The following is a 21,069-nucleotide window of genomic DNA, read 5'->3' on the forward strand; positions in this document are numbered from 1 at the left end:
TAACTGCTTGAATGTGGTCTTTGGAACTCAGGGAAGGTGGAGGAGACTAAAGCCTTTTCCTACAAAAAGAAGTGGGGGAGGGGAATTTCCTGGTGGTCCAGTGGTTAGGACCTTGCGCTTCCCCTTCCCCTGCAGGGGGCACGGGTTTGATCCCTGGTCGGGAATGAAAATCTTGCTAAGCCACGCAGCACAGCCAAAAAAAAAAAAAAAAAAGAAGCGGGGGGTGGGGGGAGGGAAAGGCTTTTGTACCCTGGCAGTTTCAATCCCCCTTTTCTGTGATGCTCCTCAATCTTTAGGGGAACAGGTACAGGACAAGAAAGGGAGGGAATAAAGTTTTGGATACAGAGGTTAACCATAAACTCGGCTGGGGAACTCGGTTTTGGGGGACTAGGTTTCAGTAGGTTAGTTCACTTTAATACCTGTCTCGGGAGTTCCCTTGTGGCCTAATGGTTAGGATTCCAGGTTTTCACTGCTGGGGCCCAGGTTCAATCCCTGGTTGGGGAACTGAGATCCCACAAGCCACGCGGCCAAAACAAAAACAAAAATAAAACAAAACAGGGCTTCCCTGGTGGCGCAGTGGTTGAGAGTCTGCCTGCCGATGCAGGGGACATGGGTTCGTGCCCCGGTCCGGGAGGATCCCACATGCTGTGGAGCGGCTGGGCCCGTGAGCCACGGCCGCTGAGCCTGTGCGTCCGGAGCCTGTGCTCCGCAACAGGAGAGGCCACAGCAGTGAGAGGCCCGCATACCGCCAAAAAATAAAAATAAAAATAAAATAAAACAAAACAAAAAAACCTGTCCTGGTGTTACCTGAAAACTGGGTCTCCTCTTGGTGGATGTCGAGCCGTAAGATATAACCAAGCCAAAGATAAGAAGAAGGAAGGACTTAGTACTTGTATCAAGTAAAGAGAACACCAGGGATCTTTCTCAAAGTAGTGTTTCCAAATAGCAAAACTGGGAAAGTTTTAACCTAAGGGTACGTGCATGTTCATGAAGGGGCTTGAGCAGTGGACAGTCCAAGCTTTAGTTGATTGAAGTCAGGAGGGTCAGAAAAGGTCAACATCATCACCCCTTAGGTTCCAGTTGATCTGGTGATTGAGCACTTGAAGAGGGATTTAAATTCTGCAAAACAGCTCAAGACAGTGCTTTAGGCTAGTCCTTACCATTGAAGTAGAACTGGGAGTCTTTACATCTGATTTGTTATCTTTGCCATTGTTAATTCTCTTGCCTGTTAAGTTTGTCCTTTTGTTCCCTTAAGATCATTATTACAGTAAGTCCCCTACATACGAACAAGTTCTGTTCCGAGGGTGCATTCGTAAGTCCAATTTGTTCATAAGTCCAACAAAGTTAGCCTAGGTACCCAACTAACACAATCATCCATATAGTGCTGTACTGTAATAGGTTTATACTACTTTTCACACAAATAATACATAAAAAACAAACAAAAAATAAAGAAAACATGTTTAATCTTCCAGTACAATACCTTGAAAAGTACAGTAGTCCAGTACAACAGCTGCCACACAGGGGCTGGCACTGAATGAACAGACAAGAAGAGTTACTGAGGGGCTTCCCTGGTGGCACACTGGTTAAGAATCTGCCTGCCGATGCAGGGGACATGGGTTCGAGCCCTGGTCCGGGAAGATCCCACATGCCACGGAGCAGCTAAGTCCGCGAGCCACAACTACTGAAGCCCGCGGGCCTAGAGCCCACGCTCGGCAACAAGAGAAGCCACCGCAGTGAGAAGCCCGCACACCGGAACAAAGAGCAGCCCCTGCTCAGTGCAACTAGAGAAAGCCTGCATGCAGCAACAAAAACCCAACACAGCCAAAAATAAATACATAAAATAAATAAATTTATTTAAAAAAAAAAGAAGAGTTACTGACTGGAGGAGGGAGTGGAGGTGAGAGATGGTAGAGCTGCAGGGTCATCAGCAATAGGAAACAGAGGGCAAGCTGCAATTTCACTCATGCCGGATGTTGATGGCACAGGTTCTGGTTCCTTGCTGGAACTGAAGCAGGAGAGAAGGGGGCAGGGCACAATCTTTAAAAGAATGACATAGCCCAGGGACACGACATAAACTAATTAGAACAGGTCCAAGATGGCGGTCCAAGATGGCGGACAAGTTGACTTCCACTAGACCTTGAGCTTCTGAATAGACTCATTGTAACACACCCACGGGTGCCATGACAGTTCCAAGGCCAACCATAAAGGTCAAAAAGGGGGCGGTGGCCCAATTCCTGGAAATATCCGCCCCTTCCCCAAAATACTTGGAATAGTCCTCCCTTTCATAAGCCTATGAAATTACCCACCCCTATAACAACTGACAACCCTGTACCCTAGGGGCTGCTCTCACCTTCTGACATGGCCCACATGGCCCTCTGTCTGTGGAGTGTGTTTCTCTCTAAATAAATCCACTTCTTACCTATCACTTTGTTTCTCACTGAATTCTTTCTGCCATGAGACATCAAGACATCATGCAACAGACTAGCAAATTTAGCAGGTGTTGACATTTTTCCCTATTGACTCAGGTTTTCTCTTTATAGAGGTAAAAGGAAAAGGTGGGAAGATTTGTCTACACAGCTATTTCTACTTCCAGCCCTCTATTCACTTCTCAATCCATTGCAATGTGAATTCTGCCCCCACCACTCTATTACTCCATTGAAATCATTTAGGACTTTTAAAATGAATGTTACCAAACTAAAGTTAGGTCTGCTGGCCAAACGTGAAGCAAATTCAATCTACCAACACCAGGATGTGGTGAAGGAAAATACAGCATTTATTGCAGGGCACCAAATGAGGGAGTGGGAGACAAGCTGCAGATCCACTCTCCAACTTGGTCTTTGAGTCTGGGGTGTTTTAAAGGGGAAGACCAAAGAGGCTGGGATTAAACACTGTCTTGTGACATTTCACATTTTGATTAAGAACACTGGTTCTGGGCTTCCCTGGTGGCGCAGTGGTTGAGAGTCCGCCTGCCGATGCAGGGGATGCGGGATCGTGCCCCGGCCCGGGAGGATCCCACATGCCGCAGAGCAGCTGGGCCCATGAGCCATGGCCGCTGAGCCTGCGCATCTGGGGCCACAACAGTGAAAGGCCCGCGTACCGCAAAAAAAAAAAAAAAAAAACAACACTGGTTCTTAATCATAGTTTCGAGAGTCAGAATGTCTCTGGTTTACATTCTGTGGCCAGGGTCTATTAGCTCATCTTGCCCTGGAGAAACAATCTGAGTTTGTACGTTAATGGTGATGTCTATAATAGCAATTTTAGTACATTAACGATGTTATTGACCACAGCAATTTTAATCATCTGACTCTGGTTGATTACTGTTCAGTAAACAAGGAATTGAGCTCAGAGGGGACAAGAAAGGGAATGAAGTTTTAGATAGAGAGATTAATCATAAATTGAGTAAGGGAACTCGGTTTTAGGGGGACTTGGTTTCAGATCATTCATGACTTTCATTTAAAATGCAGATGCTGTCCAGGGTTCAATCCCCAGACCACTGCCCTTTGAAAACAATGCTATACCAGTGTTTTTCAAATTTGGGTCATCAAATCGATTTAGTGTGTCACTACTGGCATTAAAAAAAAAAAAGATATAGGGAATTCCCTGGCAGTCCAGTGGTTAGGACTTGGCACTTCCATTGCCAGGGCCTGGGTTCAATCCCTGGTCAGGGAACTAAGATCCCACAAGCCATGCGGTACCGCCAAAAAAACCCCCAAAAACAGGGACTTCCTTGGAGGTCCAGTGTAAGACTTTGCCTTCCAATGCAGGGGGTGCGGGTTCAATCCCTGGTCCGGGACCTAAGATCCCACATGCCTTGCGGCCAGAAAACCAAAACCTAAAAAGAAGCAATATCGTAACAAATTCGATAAAGACTTAAAAAAAAAAATGGTCCACATTAAAAAAAAAACTTAAAAAGCAAAATAAAAACCACTGAAGAGTATACTTAAAAAAAACAAAAAATACATGAACAAGATTTCTTTAATAGCTGGAAATTTTACATCATCTTATTTCCGTTCTTCTTCCTTCATAAGATAAAATGGAACATATATATATGCACCCACATATAAAAATATATAGGTAATTAATACATATGTGTATATATCTTTTTTTACTAAAGGCTAAATACTTCTCTGCAATAAAAATATGTATAAAAGTTGAAATTAAATTTTTATATACTTTCTGTGACCATAAATCTCTAGTGTTAAAATATTTCTTCAGTCAATTATCAGTATACAACTGATCGAATAAACATAGTATACATTTTGATTACTAAACATAAAAATTAAAATTGTATTAGAGATGCAATTCTTAATGAGACTGAGGATTCGATTTTCAGTTAATCCATATATCCATGAATATCGCTACTGCTAGAATGAGACAGGTTCAGCATCAATTCTATTCCTATTTTTCGTGTTTATAGATATAAGAGCTGACAACCTCTGTTTACATAAACAAGCAGATTCCCATTTAGAAATCAGTTCAACTCAATTCTTTCAACGACTTCAAAGTTCTATGCCAAATCACATGGTGATCTCTTACCAATTACTTTTTTTGTTGTTATTTTGTTTTGGCCGTGTTGTGCGGCTTGCGGTATCTCAGTTCCCTGACCAGGGATTAAACCTGGGCCTCCACGGTGAAAGCGCCGAATCCTAACCACGGAATTCCCCAATTACTTTTTTGATTTAAATTTTCAATTAATTTTAAAGTCACAAAATTAAGCCGCCCATCTCCAGACGCCACTAGGAAACCTGCTCAAAGTGGCAGATCACGAGGGCAGTACAACAAACTACTTCTGGGCGGGAAGACGTTTCCCACGTCTAACGGTGAGGAAAGTCTGCAATGCACATCACAGCCTTCAAAGCCTCTAGGCTGCCAGCGCTCTCAAGGCGCCTCATCCGCGCGGTGATTTCGTCCCGGTCACGAAAATGCGCAGCGTCCACCCTGAAATGAAGTGAGTCCTAGAGGAAATCCAACGAGTAATCTCATCTCCTCCGCCTTCACGTGGCTCGGTCTGTAGCTACCCAGCCCCGAGGCCCCGCCCACCTCTGTCTGCCCTGCCGACCTTAAAGCGTCGGCTTAGAGCGCGCCTTCCCTTGGCAGGCCGTGTACTCACTGAGAATCTTTACTATTTGAAGGCTAGAGGGCCAGTGAGCGACTCGCGCGAGACGCAGACAGTATTCTCGCGAGAAGTCTGGGAGGCGGCAGTGATGGCGGCGGCGGGAACCGTACCCGGCCTGGGGGTGAATGCAGGACCCGGCCCGGCAGTGGCTGCAAATGCAACACCGGCAGAAGAAGGGGAAACGAAGCCGGTAGTAGCGGTAGCAGCCGCTCCGGCCGGGGAGGGGACGTCTGCTGCTCCAGCCGCGGAGCCTGGCTCTGGAGAGGCCGAAAGCGGGTGAGACGTCCTGCAGCCCAAGGACAGAGGGAGGGAGGGGGACGAGGGGGGAGGGGAGGGAGGCCCGCCCCTCTCGGAATCCCGCGGCTCCTGGGAGCCCTCCGGCCCGCCCCTTCCGAACCCAGGCCCTGCGGCCAGCCGCTCGCCCGGCTCCCTCCCGGACCTTATTCCCGCTCGCCGCTTGGCCTGTCCCCTCTGAACTGTATCTCAGGCTACGCCTCTTTCGCACCTTTTAGGCCAAGTTTCTCCTCCTACCTCCCGGCCCTTGCACACCAGCAGGGTGCTGATAGGTCACTTTCTAGCAGGAACCCTTCAAAAATCCCAGAGAGGAAACCACTTTGCGCTGCCAGACTGGTGGAAGTAATGGTCCCTCTGAAAACAGAGCGGAAAAGCTGCATCTCTTCGAACCTCCCCCAGGACCAGTTCCATCCCCTGTAGACTTGTCTGTAAGAGCCGATTAGGTTTCCTTGATGCGCCATGGGCTTGGGTTTATCTTGGCTGCATTCTTCCTAATGCTGGACATCCAGTCTGAGAACAGTCTTTGCTGAAAAAAGTAGGAGTGAAGTTCAGCTGTACTTTGATCATCATCTTTAGGAATAGGTGTTTTCAGGTGTGTTTCTCTTGAAAATTCTTCTTTCTGAGTGCTTTCTTTATTTTACAGGGATGCAAACTCAGTTGATGTAAGTGGTGGCTTGGAGACAGAATCCTCTAATGGAAAGGATATGCTAGTAAGTATTTCTTTTGGATGTTTGCAAAGCAAAATAGGGTTGGTTTTTAAAGTTTTTAAGCGAATCAAAAATACAGTCACGTCAACTAACTTGATTCTCTCATGGTTCTGTGGACACAGGAAGGTGCTGGGGATACTTCAGAGGTGATGGATACTCAGGCGGGCTCCGTGGATGAAGAGAATGGTCGCCAGTTGGGAGAGGTGGAGCTGCAGTGTGGAATATGTACCAAATGGTTCACAGCAGACACCTTTGGCATAGATACCTCGTGAGTATTTTTCGTAGACTTTGTAAGAATCACTTTGTAAGTGTTAGATCTCAACACGTCCAACAGTTGAATAGTCAGTGCGTAGGCAAACGTAAATGCGTAGTGTTTCCTGTGTCTCCTGATCCCTGTTCAGTGAGTAGTAGGCTTTGAATCAGGAATTGTTTTAATAGCCTGAGCATGTCTTCTCTCTACTAAGGGCAAGCCCTTAACAGGTATAATGATAGTTATTATCCCTGTGTTTGCACTTCGGGCCTGGACGGGAGACAAACCATGTAATTACAAAGCATTAAACAAACAAATTTGAGACAATGTCATTTAAACCTTGTATTGGGTATTGTGGATTTGGGGGAAAGGGTTGGTGTATGTAGTGGAAAAAGCCTGATGTCAAAAATTTGAGATGGCCAGTCCTCTTCATGCCTGAGCCATCCTTTTTTTCCTTTTGGTTTCTAATTCACTCCCTTTAAGTGTCCTGAATTCTCTCCTCAGCAAAACCAATTTCCAGTCTTTACACCTCTTCTAGTGAATTAAAATCATTTTATGAACGATTGAGAATGAAAGACGCCTTTACTTATTCTGAGTATTCGGTCAACAGCTAGCAAGGCAGCATTACTGACTCACTGTCTATGGAAATAACTATACTGCTGCCTCTGGGGTGTTCTTTATGGTCCGTATTATACAAATACATTTAGATAAGACTGTCTCAGAATAGGGTTGCGATGTCAATTCTGAAATTAATCCCCCTTGGATGGGTTTGTGAAGAAATAACCTTCCTTTATAATTTGATAACTGCTTTCTAGTTAAAAAGTTAAAGAAATACTAATGTTCTGATTAACATGTGACTGGTGAGCAAGGATAGAATGTTTAAAAAAGAAAGAAAGTTACTGAAGGATCAGGAAGAAGTGATCTCGGTAGAAAGACCTATAGGGAAAATATATAAGCTGGTCAGTTAGAAAAGACCTAAAATTGGGCCACTTTTGCCAAGGAGAATTTGGATAAACAGGGTCTAGGAAAGGAAATTTATCAGAGTGATAATGTGGAACAATCCATCAATGAATCAAACCACAGTTCAGAAGTTTGGTAGAGACCAGTTTGTACCTGAATTTGAGAAGTTATACCTAAAACCCAGCAGGTAGGACAGATTATTGTTTATGGCTGAGATGGAGGAAGTGAGTGAGCTAGCAGGGTATGAAAAAGGCTGCTCTAAACACCTGATTGTATTTGAATTAGGTAACTATATACCTGCCTATCTCTTCTGTAAGTGAGCTTATCACAATGGACTGTTTAATGGAAGGGGCTCTAGAGAGAGCTAAAGGTAAGGGAACTCGATCTTAACAGTCCTAAGGATATTTCTTAATTCCTTGAGTGGTGGCAGTAGACACACATTTGGGAACATCTCTTTAAGGATACCTTAAACCAGTTTCAGCAAAGTCCAAGATAAACCTGCCTTTATTTTGATTCCTTCTCTTCCAACTTAAACCAGTCTTTTGTTTTTCTTTTACTTTCTCCTTTTCAGGACCAAGCTCTCCCTATACTTTTCCAGTCACCCAGTACAGCCACCACACTTCTCTAATGCATGGTTCCTGTTAGCCCTCAGTCTCTCCCTCCACCAGTTTCTTCCTCTCTGCCTTCAAACAGGCCTTCTCTTGGCCCCAGCTCACCTCTTAGGAGATTTCCTCTATGATACAAGCAGTCTTAGTGGTTAGGACTCCTTTTATTTCATGCCCACCCCCATCAAATCAGCTACCAAGCTTGACCAGTTTTTTTTCTTCTTGTGCACTTGCTTGTCCTTTCCATTTTTATCGTTTCACTCGAGGTGAGGGCTTTTTTTTTTTTTAGCCTTCTGCTGGAACGGCTACAGAAGCTTCTTCCATATTCCTGTTTCTAATCTCTTCTTCCCTTCAGACCCATCCTATCACTAAACTTACTGCTTTCACAAGGTGGCTTCCCCTTCAAGCTGTTCCTGTTACCCACAGAGAAGATCCACTTCCACGGGCATGTAAGGCCTCTTGTACTTCTTACCTTTCAAGCCTTATCTTTTACCATACCCCCGACAACTCCCCTCCCCTGGCCAAACTTGTGTACACCAGTTTGCCCCTTGGCCTCCTAGTTTGCACTTTCTCATCTTTACACAAAACAGTTTGCCTGTAGCAAAGAAGACCAACTCATCTTTCCAAATCCTAATTTGTGTCCTCAAAAAATCTTCCCTAACTCTTAAATCTGAAGTTACTCCTTGGGTCCTTTAAACTCTTAAATAAGACTAACTGTCATCTGTAGGATTCATTTGGTAATGAGGCAAGTCATGTTTTGTGACTTCTGTGTTGTTCTTGAATAATTATTTACATTTTAAAATTAATCTTTTTATACCTGTCTGCCCTTTCCAACAATGGTATTGGCACTTTACAAAGATACTTGGATATAATATAAATACAGATATTTAAATGTAAAGATATTTAAAGAGACTACTTTGTCTTCTTCCACAAGTCGCCTGGTATACTCTTTTAGGTGCTTACAAACTATAATAAACTAGCTTGGATAGGGCTCAGGTCAGAACCTTGCAGATGCCGAATTATCAACTATAATGGATAATGTCTTACTAAATTTTTGTGACAGAAAAATCCAGGTATTTGTAAAAATATGAGCCCTGTTTTGGTGACCTTTTTTTTTTGACCCTGCTGCGCAGCATGTGGGATTTTAGTTCCCCGACCAGGGACTGAACCTGTGCCCCCTGCAATGGAAGCGTGGAACCCTAACCACTGGACCGCCAGGGAATTCCCTTGGTGACCTTTTTAAGTTTTAAGAGTATATTAATATATTAGCGTTATTATGTAACTTTCACTGAGGGAGAGGATCCCCGTTGATTTACTTCTCATAAGTGTGTGTTCAGAACTTCACTAATTTGCACAATTTGGCTGTTCTCCAGATCCTGTCTACCTTTCATGACCAACTACAGTTTCCACTGCAATGTATGCCATCATAGTGGGAATACCTACTTCCTCCGGAAGCAAGCAAGTAAGGACAAACTCCGGAGTACTGCAAAGTGACTGTCCTCTGGTTAGCTGGCAAAGAAAAGGGATTTGGGCTCAGGCGAATCAGGAAACCTTTGCTTGGTAGCTGGTAGAAGTTACCTTGGGGCTTAGCTCTGAATAATTGCTATTGTCCATTTCAGATCAAATGATGACTCTATTCTTTGCTGCTGTGGTTGTTAATCTGTGGACCACCTAGTTGAATATTCTTTTGGTAACAGGGATATATTACTACAGGTAACTTTTTCTTCCTTTTTGTTTTTATAGACTTGAAAGAAATGTGCCTTAGTGCTTTGGCCAACCTAACCTGGCAGTCCCGAACACAGGATGAACATCCGAAAACCATGTTCTCCAAAGATAAGGTAGAGATAGAATTATTGTAATTGCAATTATGCCAAAGAATCAGGAGGAACTTCTAAATACAGTGGACCCTTGAACAGCATGGGTTTGAACTTCACTGGTCCATTTATATGCAGGTTTTTTTCACTAAGTACATCCTACAGGACTACACATTTCAAGGTTGATTGAATCCTTGGATGTAGAACCACGAATACAGAGGGCTGACTGTAAACCTACGTGAGGATTTTTGACTGTGTAGACAGTCGGTGCCCCTAATCCCAGAGTTGTTCAAGGATCAACTGTACAGTCTAACAATAAGTTCTTTCCCCCCAATTTTTATGAATATATGACTAATTCAGTGGTTACTTTGTTCTCATTTCATGTGATTTACTAACTTCCTGGTGTGTGCTCATTGTGTCATTGGCTTAGCTATTAGAAGGATGAATCCTTATATTAAAAAAGAGTGTATTTAAAAAAAAAGAAAGATAAATCCTTAAATAGTTTTGATTGGCTTTATAGAAGCAAACAACTGTCTGTCCCACAGTTAATAATCAGACCTTGAGGTGAACCTTCTCAGCTTAGTTTGAGCTGTTTTTATGGATGCCAATCACAGATTTTGTCAGGGGAAAAGGCCAGTTTATTAAAAAGATTCATCCTTTATTGTTAAACTGGAAAACAGCATGACTAAAGTCAGGACTCAGAATTAGATGATCAGCCCGTCCGTGAGTCTTTCCTACTGTGACTCATGGTAACAAAATATGACTTAAGTAAATTTTATAACTTTGAAGTTTACGCTGTGACCTGGTATACACGCATATGTACCTGCTCTCATTTAAAACTGGGGCCCCCTCTGATCTTTTCCCTCTGCGTGCCGATATTTTCTATTCTAGTCAACGCTAGTATTCACCTACAAAATTGATTTTATAGCCTACTAATTGATTGCAGCCTTCAGTTTGAAAGACACTGGTTGGGGAATTCCCTGGCTGTCCAGTGGTTAGGACTTGGAGCTTCCGTTGCAGGGGCCACGCTTCTACTGCAGGGAGCACGGATTCGATCCCTGGTTGAGGAGTTAAGATCCTGCAAGCCGTGCGGCCAGGCCCAAAAAAAAAAAAAAGAAAAAGAAAAAGAAAGACACTGGTTGGTGTAGGGTATTTAGTGAGACGAATATCTTCAGGATCAGACTGACCAGGGCCTTTTCTACTAAACAGAGAGGTTAGACTTAATCCTGTAAGCCGGAGGAGTCAGCTGAGGGTCCCCTCCCCACGCCTCACCCCCCTCAACCTTTTTTCCTACATTAAAAAGAATGCATTTAAATAGAGGTGTGCTGTGATTAGGTTTGCCTCTTATTTTTTTCTCTAAATTGTTATTCTGAATTTTTCAAATATATAGAAAAATTCAAATAGTACAATGAACATCTGTTTATTCTTTCTCTAGATTTGCCAGCTGTTACCATTTTGCTGTGTTTGCTTTATCTCCCCATATCTATATATTCCCCCTAAGCTCATGTGAGACTAAATTGTAGGTATTACACTTTACCCAATATTCTCTCATAACCACAGTACGGTGATCATACTGAAAAACCTTAATGTTGGTGCAATACAACTATCTTATATATACAGATTATATTTTTGTGTATTGAGTGTATATTTTCTGAGTATTTTTATTGTCTAAATGATATCCGTCATAGCTTTTTCTTCTATCCAGGACCTGATCAAGGATCACACATTAAATTTAGTTGTAATGTCTCTTTTATCTCTAGAATAGTTCCTTTATTTTACTTTGTTATTTTAGTCTACTATAACATTTGAAATTTTGAAGAGCCTAGACCGTTACTTGCCATGATGCTCCTCAATTTGCATTTATCTGATTATTTCCTTATGATTAGGTTCGGGTTAAACATTTTTGGCAAGAATATTATGTAGATAGTGTGTGTTTGTCACATCAGGAGACATAAGATATTGCTTTGTTTTATTATTAGTGATCCTAAATTTGACCACTTGGGTAAAGAGGTTATTTATTAGTCGTCCTGAATTTAACTACTTGATGTTTCCATTGTAAAGAGACCCCTTTTTCTTTGTAATTATTAAGTAATTTATCCTTTGAAGCAGTGGTTGTAGCAGCCATTGACTGTCCTAGCCTGAAGCAGTTAATAGAATGGTCATTGTAAACAGAATACATTTACTGGTTTACAGTTCTTCTGTAAAGAAGAGTCCTCCCCCCCACCGTTGTTGTTGTTTTGAATTTTAAGAATCACTGATTTTTATAGTCCATTATGGGATTTCTGGATTTCTGATGCTCAGATTTGACCAGTGTAGACCCATCCCGGCTGACTCCTGACACTTTTTGATATGTCCCTCTTCAGTCTTTGAACTCTTCCTTACTTTCTGGAACAACAGAACATTGTGCTTTGCCTGATTCAGCCTCGTTCCTTTTAGTAAAGATTTGGTGTTCACGGAACTGATTCTGGCGGAAGGTGTTAGCGGCGGACAAACTCTGGTGGGCTGGGGGAGGTGGCCTAGGAGGGGGGGAAGTTGGTGCCAGAGGATCAAGCTCAGAGATTGTTGTAGTCATGCAAGCAGGGACTGGCGAGGACCACAGTCAAAGCAGTGGGGGTGGAAAGGAGCCCTGATTGGTGAAAAGTTTCTGAAATTTAAAAATTCATTTAGTGGGACTTCCCTGGTGGTCCAGTGGTTAAGAATCTGATGTTCCAGTTCAGGGAACACGGGTTTGATCCCTGGTTGGGGAACTAAGATCCCACATGCCGCTAGACTACTGAGCCCTCACACTCTTGAGCCTGCGCCAAAACTAGAGAGAAGCCCGCACGCGGCAACTAAGACCCGACACAGCCAAATAAATAAATTAATTAATATTTAAAAAAATTCACTTGGTGACCATTTAGATGTGCAGGTTGTGCGAGAAGAACAAGAGTGACTCCGTGTGTCAAGCCTGTGACTCTGGGTGACGGGCGATTCTGAGTGTTAAGAGCAGATTTATGAGGTGAGGTACAGAGTTCAGTCTCGGTCAGGAGAAGTCTGAGGTGCCTGCGGGGTTTCCAGATGGAGATGTCTCTGGTGGGAAGGAACGGGAGCTCAGGAGAGAGAGTACCTGGGAGTCATCTTACAGAGTCAGGGCAGGTCTTTTCCCTTTAACTGGATTATGAGCCCTATGTGACTAAGAGTTGTATATACTTGTTTGAATCAGAATCTTTTTTTTTTTTTTTTTTGGCTGCGCCTTGCTGCATGCCGGCTCTTAGTTCCCCGACCAGGGATCGAAGCCGTGCCCCCTGCAGTGGAAGCGCGGAGTCTTAACCACTGGACCACCAGGGAAGTCCTTGTATATGTATACTTGTTTGAAATTCCCCACAACCTATATGTTGTTCGCATGCAATTATGTATTTGTTCAGTTATTAAAAGGCAAAACATGAATTTGTCTTTTGATTCTGACAAGGTCTTTGAAAATGCTGGGGGGTTTTTTTTGTGAATATAATTTTGAAAGCAACTATAAAAGCTTTAGTATATTTTGTTTTAAAAATTAGGATATCATACCATTTATTGATAAATATTGGGAGTGCATGACGACCAGACAGAGACCTGGGAAAATGACCTGGCCAAATAACATTGTTAAAACGATGGTAAGTAGGCTAAAATTGACTAGACTCAACATTTAGAAAACCAGTGTTCCTTGTAAGAATTTATGTATATATATGTGTATATATATTTTTTTGGTCTCACTGAAATAATGTGATGACTGAGAAAATGAGAACAACCTAGTATTAAATCTTGGAGCGCAATTGTACATTTTAATAGTTTTCACACAAAATCAGTGAACTGCACATTGTGTCTTAAATGAAGACATGGTAGTTTTTTTTTTTTTTGCGGTACGCGGGCCTCTCACTGCTGTGGCCTCTCCCGTTGCGGAGCACAGGCTCCGGAAGCGCAGGCTCAGCGGCCATGGCTCACGGGCGCAGCTGCTCTGCGGCATGTGGGATCTTCCCGGACCAGGGCACGAACCTGTGTCCCCTGCCTCAGCAGGCGGACTCTCAACCACTGCGCCACCAGGGAAGCCCAAGACATGGTAGTTTTATGTATGATGCTGAAACCTTTGTCCAGTGCACTTTGGCAAGTATAATTTTTTATATTGAAATTGGAGACAATTGTTTTCTTTGATTAAAAAAAAAAAACTCTGAACATTATTGTCCTTAGAATTAGAGAGAGCACCTGGGGAGAAGTCAGCACAAGCTGTTAACAGTATGTATTTCTGTGAGATGCAGGGATGGGTGAGGGTTATGAAGGACGGTGGCTCTCATTTTTTTAAGTTTCTCTATTGTTTGAATTTTTTGATGGTCATGCATTAATTTTCTAATCAGGGAAAAACAATACTGTTGTGTGTTGGGTTTTTTTCTGGTGGGGGGCGGGCTTTGGGGTTTGGAGATTACACCTAGGGATTGGAGTTAATGGTTCATCATCCATTCATTTTAAGTATAAAATTTCCAGTAATACTAAAATGCTGTTTCCTTTTAGAGTAAAGAAAGAGATGTATTCTTAGTAAAGGAACACCCCGATCCTGGGAGTAAGGACCCAGAAGAAGATTACCCCAAATTTGGCCTTCTGGATCAGGTACATTAATATGCTTCATAATCCCCTTTTGATTTTTAAGCCATGGGGACAGAGAGAATCAGGCTTTGTTGACATTTGTATGTTTGCCACGTACAAATGCCCATAGCATGGTGGGTTCCAAATAAATGGTTCTTACTACACATGGAAAGAAAGAACACTCACCTTAAACCAGGAGACTGGTGTTTTAGTTCTGGCCCTTCCCTAAAATGTTATGACTCGATGCGTATCATTTTTATCTTTTTTAATTTCCATTTCCTCACTTGAAACACAAATATGCCGTTCCAAGTTATTTCTCCTTTTCTTTCCATCTCAAATTTTGCTCTAAAAACATTTGTTAGTGTGAAGAAAAATTTGCTGTGAAGAAGAATTTGTGTTGTGTATCTAGCATAATATGAGGAAAAAGAAAACTTCCCCTCTTTGTTTAAATGGCAGGTGTCACATTCAGCATCTCAGGAGGTCAAATCTTTCAGCTGTGCCTTAAAATGTTTGATTTGCCCACATTGAAAATTTAAGATTTCATATAGAAATTCAGATTTCTGCCTTTTCTTGTAAAATGCAAAGCTCTAAGAGAAAAAAATTCGAAGCTCTGACTACACTGGGTCTAGTTCCCACAGGGAGGTGCGCCCCCCAGCACGGGTTGGTTGCCACTCATCCTCATTCTTAAACCACTTGGAGCCTTACACTTGGCTGCGTCACGTGTGATACTGGCTGATCCCTGAAGCATCTAAGTTTGGGACCTCTGCAGGTTTCAGATCTAGGTTGTCATTCAATTAGAATTTCTCCTGTTCTTTTGAGCATTGCCAGGTTGGTTTGATTAGATAGCCTCCCTTTATAATTGAATATTTTTCCCTCTAGGATCTTAGTAACATTGGTCCTGCTTATGACAACCAAAAACAAAGCAGTGCCGTGTCTACCAGTGGGAATCTAAATGGTAAGTGTTTCAGTGTCTCATTGATGAAATACTTGTAAGCTGTTGAATTCAGATGTGCCTAGAATTGGGCAGTCTTTGGGTTGACTCTTAACTGGATATTTACTAAGATGCTTTAAAGTCCAAATCTCAATTTTTAGGAGCTAGCCAAGGTTTGACAGATGGTAGTAGGGGAGAACTTTTTTGTCACTTTACACTACAGTTTGGTCTTAAGTGAAACAGATTTAGCATAAGACAAGGTACAATTTTAAGGTCAGATTCGCTGTGTTTATATTAGACTCCCCATCTGTATCTTCATAACTAACACTTTAGATTCACTTGCTCTGCGCTCTTTTTCCTTAATTCAGCTGTTATATAATACACTTCCTGCCCATCTTCTCATTTTTCTTGCCCTTAATCTTCAGCTTATTCACGTGAGAGCATTTCTGTGTTATCACCCACTGTAGCATATTTTTCTCTCTAACCCATCTAAGAGCAGGAAAGCCCTTTGCTGCTAAGGGTAATCTAATGAGAGTGGGTAAAATGGGGAGGTAGCTAGTTATTCATCTGACACACGGTGTCATTACCTTGTCTTTTAGAGTGGTAGCATCTTAAATATGTAATCATTCCACTGTTACTAATATTCTGAGATGGGTGGGAAATAGCTAAGTGTATTGTTCATCTTTTTACATTATTTGTAAAAATTATGTAATTGTTAAAATTACATAATTGTAATTTTAATCTCCTTTTAATTGTTAACATTTGACAAATACATGGTGCCACTTCTGTTCTTACAGGTGGAGCCTCTTTTGGAGGTAAATTCCTCCTCTGTCTTCTTTCAGCCTCTCAGACTTAAGTATTTTGTGTTTTGGAAAATGCTTTTCGCTGAGTTGTGGTAGAAGCTAAACCTAAGTTAAATTTTTAAAGCATTGTGGAGATGGTGGCAGTAGCACTCGATATGAAACAGTAGTTCCGGTTTAATGTTAGTAATTGGAAGCTTGTACGTTGTCATATTCTGCCTAACATGGCCAGCAGTCCCCTTTGTGTTGCTTGTTTTGTTCAAGATGGATCTAAAACTTCTCTCAAAATAATTGAAATGCAGATGCCAATAAAAACTTAATAGTTTTTTGATTAAGGTAACTTGAACTAGAGATGTTAATGATGCAGCCGTTTAACATTAAGCCTTTTATGAGGACTAGGAATGACAACCCGGTATGTTCGTAAAAGGAAGTTCAGCATGAATCTGGTCCTGTCTACGCAGAATATGACCTGCCTTCAGTGTCTTGATCCTCTTTTTTTTTCTTCTTTTTTTTTATTTTTTTTGCGGTACGCGGGCCTCTCACTGTTGTGGCCTCTCCCGTTGCGGAGCACAGGCTCCGGACGTGCAGGCTCAGCGGCCATGGCTCACGGGCCCAGCCGCTCCGTGGCCTGTGGGATCTTCCCGGACCGGGGCACGAACCCGTGTCCCCTGCATCGGCAGGTGGACTCTCAACCACTGCGCCACCAGGGAAGCCCATTGATCCTCTTTTTATTGCAGCGGAACTGCTGATAATTTCCAAGCTTGCCCCAAATTAAGATACAGTACTTCATGCAGTTGTTTACATAAAGGTGTTTTCCTACAGTCCAGGGATATTTTCTGGAAGTTCGAAAAACAAACAGAGGAATGACAGAACTGGACAAATATTTGAGTACCTTTTTAGAAATATACAAGGTAGTATTCCTTGTGGCCCTTGTATGTAGCTCATTTTTTTAAAAATAAAATTTATAAATTCTCTATGGGTATTTTCTCTTAATTCCACAAGCCAGGTTAGTCTAACCTAAATTTGGGGCATTGGCACAATTTTAATAATTGGAAAGATCGCCTGCTAAATTTAAAGCCGCCTTTCCTGCTCGTGTCACAGACAGCCATACTGGATGCCTAGCGGCACTGGACAGAACCACCTTTTTAGTACCTCTGTTTTTGTTTTCCACGTTTGGTGTACTTTTGTCTTGTTGGAAATTCAAGTCCAGTGCTTTAGCAGATGCTGTGCCTCTCTTATGCTTATGGAGTGTGCGCCATGTGGAGTTCAAGCACGCGCGCACCCCCCTTGTAGTGGGGATATTCTCTCCTTATGGGTGTTTGTATTCATTTGGGTGGAAAAGGGTTTTATCAATGCACTTGTGTCTAGCTGTGGGTGTTTGGGATCTGAACGAGTGAAAATGCATTTGTGTCACATCCTCGGAAAGTGTACTAGTAGTTGCAGTTCATTTAAGAAGTGAAGGCCTAAACTATAACACAGGTATCGTTAGTGCTAGGTTCACTGGACTTACTGCCAGAACTCAGAGTCCTGGGGTGGGAGCCGCTCGGCAGACTCGTTCTGAACCAGGGTGAAGCGCAGTCTGCTTTCAGGCAGGAAATCCTCCTGTGGTGTTACACAAATGCACGCAGGGAGTGTTAGCATCCCCGTGGGGCATCTGGCACAGCTCATTGAAAGTGATCTGCCTTTTCTTTAAAGGGGGAATTGCAGCGGGAAGCAGTGGAAAAGGAAGAGGAGCTAAGCGCAAGCAGCAGGATGGCGGGGCCACAGGGACCACCAAGAAGGCCCGGAGGTGGGCAGAACACCAACCCCACTCACCACTGTTAGAGTGCCCTCTGCGGCTGGCAGAGTCCGTCAGCGGGGAAGGGCTCAGGTGTCTGAGGACGCAAGCCTGTCCCTTTTTCTCAAATCCTTAGCACTTTGAGGGGTAAATGAGCCCCAGACTAGGTGACCTGTTTTAGGAACTTGTTACTAAGTGAAACAGCCCTGGGGCAACCGCCCTGGGGCAGCACACCTGTGGTGATTTACCTGGGAGTAAAGTTCCATTAAGGCATCTTGAGGAAGAGTAGATGGACCAGAGAGAGTGAAACAGATACTGATTGTTAGCTCTTTTACATAAACTTTCTGCCTCTCCTCTCTGATGGCTGTTCCCTTCACTTTGTTCAGTACTGAGGTGGCGAGATCCAGGTCATTTCTTATTCAGCCTGGAAACAGGTAGTAAATGCTCATATCTTTTGAGTTTCTGTTCATTAGTTATAGTAATAAATATGCTAAAGGCAGCTGCCCTTGTTCCTCTGCACCGTTTCTCCCCTGTGGTCTACTGGCTCAGTTTCATAGGTATCCATACAGATTAAAGTAATTTTCATTTCCCCGTTTTGCCTGCAGAGGGCAGGATCATCTATTTGAATAATGAAAAGCATTTGAAGTTACATGTGTTCCAGCAGAACTCTAATAAATCAGAGGCCTTTCTTACAGAATTGAAGGCACTGGAGCTAGAGGGGGTTTTAGTTTCTTGATTTTATTTTTTCCTTTCTGCAGTGACCCTTTGTTTTCTGCTCAGCGCCTTCCCCCTCATGGCTACCCCTTGGAACACCCATTTAACAAAGATGGCTATCGGTATATTCTAGCTGAGCCCGATCCCCACGCCCCTGACCCTGAGAAGCTTGAACTCGACTGCTGGGCAGGAAAACCGATTCCTGGAGACCTCTACAGAGCCTGCTTGTATGAACGGGTTTTGTTAGCCCTACATGATCGAGGTAGGTAAGCTATTAATGTTCGTGTTGGACCCAGTGTTACTTTGAACATCTGTCGTCAGCTGTGTCCCGTCTAGAATTCGACGGACACGTCATTCTGCTACCGCTCCCTTACCCCCATCTCTGACTACACGCAGCCGGGATGTGCAAGAAATAATTTCTTCCTTTTCTCTTCTTATAAACTCTAGCCAATTATATATGGTATGTGGGGTTTTTTTTAACTTTCTATTTTGAACTAATTTTAAACTTACAGTACAGTTGCAAAAATAATAGAATTTCCATATATCCCTTATCAAGCTTCTCCTAATAATAAGATCTTACATAACCATAGTACAGTTATCAAAACCAGGAGATTAAATAACATCAGTAAATGGTATGAACGAAACTAAAGACTTTATTTCAATTTCACCAGTTTTTCCTCTAGTGCCTCTTTTCTAGGATCTCACATTGCATTTAGTTATTTCTCCTTAGTCTGTTGCAGTGTTAATCAGTTACTTTGTTGACTGTTCCTCAGTGAGGGTCTGTCTGACTTTTTTTCATGATTAGACTGAGGTGTTGCACTTTTGGAAGAACACCGCAGACATGAATCCTTCCCACTGCATCACCTCGTGAGCTGGTGATGTCGATGTATGTGTCTTATTATTGGTTGTGTTAAGGTGGTTTCTGCTGTCTCTATTGTCTTTCCCTTTGTAGTTCATAAATATCTTAGGGAAAGATACTGCGAGGCTATGCAAGTATCCCGTTTCTCTGTAAAGTTTTGCCCACTAATTTTAGCATCCATCAGTGGATCTTGTCGGCAACAGTTGTTAATGTGGTATTTGCCTGATCGTTTGCTATTCCTTTTCTTTATTATTTAATTGATTATTTTTATCAGTGTGCGTTTAACAGATATTTATTTTGTTGCTCAAATTACTCCAGCTTTGGCCATTAGGAGCTTCTTTAGGTTGGTTCCTTTTTTTTTTTTTAATTGAAGTATAGTTGACTTACAATATTGTATTACTTTCGGGTGTACAACATAGTGATTCAATATTTTTATAGATTATACTCCATTTAAAGTTATTATAAAATAATGGCTCTATTTCCTGATGCTGTGCAATATATCCTTAAAGCATCATTGTTTTTTTTTTAATTGGGGTATAGTTGCTTTATTTATTTTTTATGTTTTTATTGGGTGTTTGTTTTATGCATAGTGGTTTGTACCTCTTGATCCCCTAACCCTATCTCGCCCCTCTTCCCTTCCCTCTCCTCCTGGTAACCACTAGTCTGTTCTCTATATCTGTCAGTCTCTTTCTGTTTTGTCACGTACATTCATTTGGTTTTTTAGATTCCACATATAAATGATCACAGAGTATTTGGCTTTCTCTGATTTAGTTCACTGAGCATAATACCCTCCAGGTCCACCTGCGTTGTTGGGAATGGAATCTTGTGTCCTTTTGATAAGCCCCATCATTTTTTTTTCCTTACTTGCTGATGTCACAAGATGTTTTTGGTTCATCTCACATTTTCCGTGCTCCAGGCCAAGTATCGGCTCCGTCTCCAAGGAGCCCGGGTTCCTTTGATTGCAGAATGGTGTTTAGAAATGAAGATGTGAGTGTTCTGTGTGCTTACTGTTACAGGGTGTTGCTTCTAGGCTCCCTCCGTGGACCGAGGTGGGAAATGTATGTCGGTATCCTGAACGACACATATATACATGCCTATACTGAGTTTACTTTGCTACCTTGGATTTTAATCAAACACCACAAGGTTATTTCAGCCTTCCACCTTTCCATATTTGTAACTTCTTTCTTGAACAGTAAAACCTGACTCTAATTACCTCCAATACATTTTCTTACTCGTTCATGTCTAATATGCACATAAAGTGGTTTGAGAATTGCAAACCACTGTAGGAAACATTCCCTAACTAGATTACAGCATTTATGAACAGCTCTTTCTGTCTTAGCCTTGCATATCCCATCAGGATAATGCTTACTTAGGTTAGGTTAGTTCTTTCCTTCCCCGCCTCCTTCAGCGTGCTTGTTTTTCATTTGTGATACGGTAGGCTCAGTTGTTAGTGTTGGTATGCCATTTGGGGTTCTCCCACATCTTGGGGGCGTGTGCATCTGTGTCGGGAGAGTTTGAAGGGTATGTGCAACATTACTGCAGTTCTAGAGCTACTGTTGTTCACAAAGGTTTGCCCAGAGTGTCATCCCTCCCCACCCCTGCTGCCCCACTCTCATTTCCTCTTTTTCTCCCACTTTCCCACCCACCCT

The 21,069-nt window shown here is 42.5% G+C and overlaps 1 protein-coding gene and 1 long non-coding RNA gene across 9 annotated transcripts in view; one reads left to right on the forward strand and one right to left on the reverse strand.

The window, feature by feature from the left end:
• Nucleotides 1-1,832: 1,832 nt before the first annotated feature.
• On the reverse strand, nt 1,833-5,000 carry LOC116746771. Its single transcript, XR_004347867.1, has 2 exons — nt 4,537-5,000; nt 1,833-2,005 (listed from the first exon to the last, which is right to left on the reverse strand). It is a non-coding gene; the product is annotated as an uncharacterized LOC116746771 (long non-coding RNA).
• ASH2L (ASH2 like, histone lysine methyltransferase complex subunit) overlaps nt 4,700-21,069 on the forward strand; it is a 28,199-nt gene continuing 11,829 nt past the window's right edge. Inside the window, exons 1-11 of one of the 8 annotated variants that reach the window (XM_032618453.1) lie at nt 4,700-5,006; nt 5,133-5,392; nt 6,054-6,120; nt 6,231-6,385; nt 9,306-9,394; nt 9,676-9,770; nt 13,283-13,378; nt 14,268-14,363; nt 15,219-15,294; nt 17,766-17,859; nt 18,606-18,823. In XM_032618453.1, coding sequence (XP_032474344.1) covers nt 5,205-5,392; nt 6,054-6,120; nt 6,231-6,385; nt 9,306-9,394; nt 9,676-9,770; nt 13,283-13,378; nt 14,268-14,363; nt 15,219-15,294; nt 17,766-17,859; nt 18,606-18,823 — 1,174 coding nt within the window. In that variant the 5' untranslated portion in view covers nt 4,700-5,006; nt 5,133-5,204. Of the gene's footprint in view, nt 5,393-5,532; nt 5,839-6,053; nt 6,121-6,230; nt 6,386-9,305; nt 9,395-9,675; nt 9,771-13,282; nt 13,379-14,267; nt 14,364-15,218; nt 15,295-17,765; nt 17,860-18,605; nt 18,824-21,069 lie in introns of those variants that run through there. The other 7 variants (XM_032618452.1, XM_032618451.1, XM_032618454.1 and 4 more) reach the window with 7 other exon arrangements.

This window comes from Phocoena sinus, chromosome 21 (genome assembly GCF_008692025.1).
Source record: "Phocoena sinus isolate mPhoSin1 chromosome 21, mPhoSin1.pri, whole genome shotgun sequence".
Classification (NCBI taxonomy): domain Eukaryota; kingdom Metazoa; phylum Chordata; class Mammalia; order Artiodactyla; family Phocoenidae; genus Phocoena; species Phocoena sinus.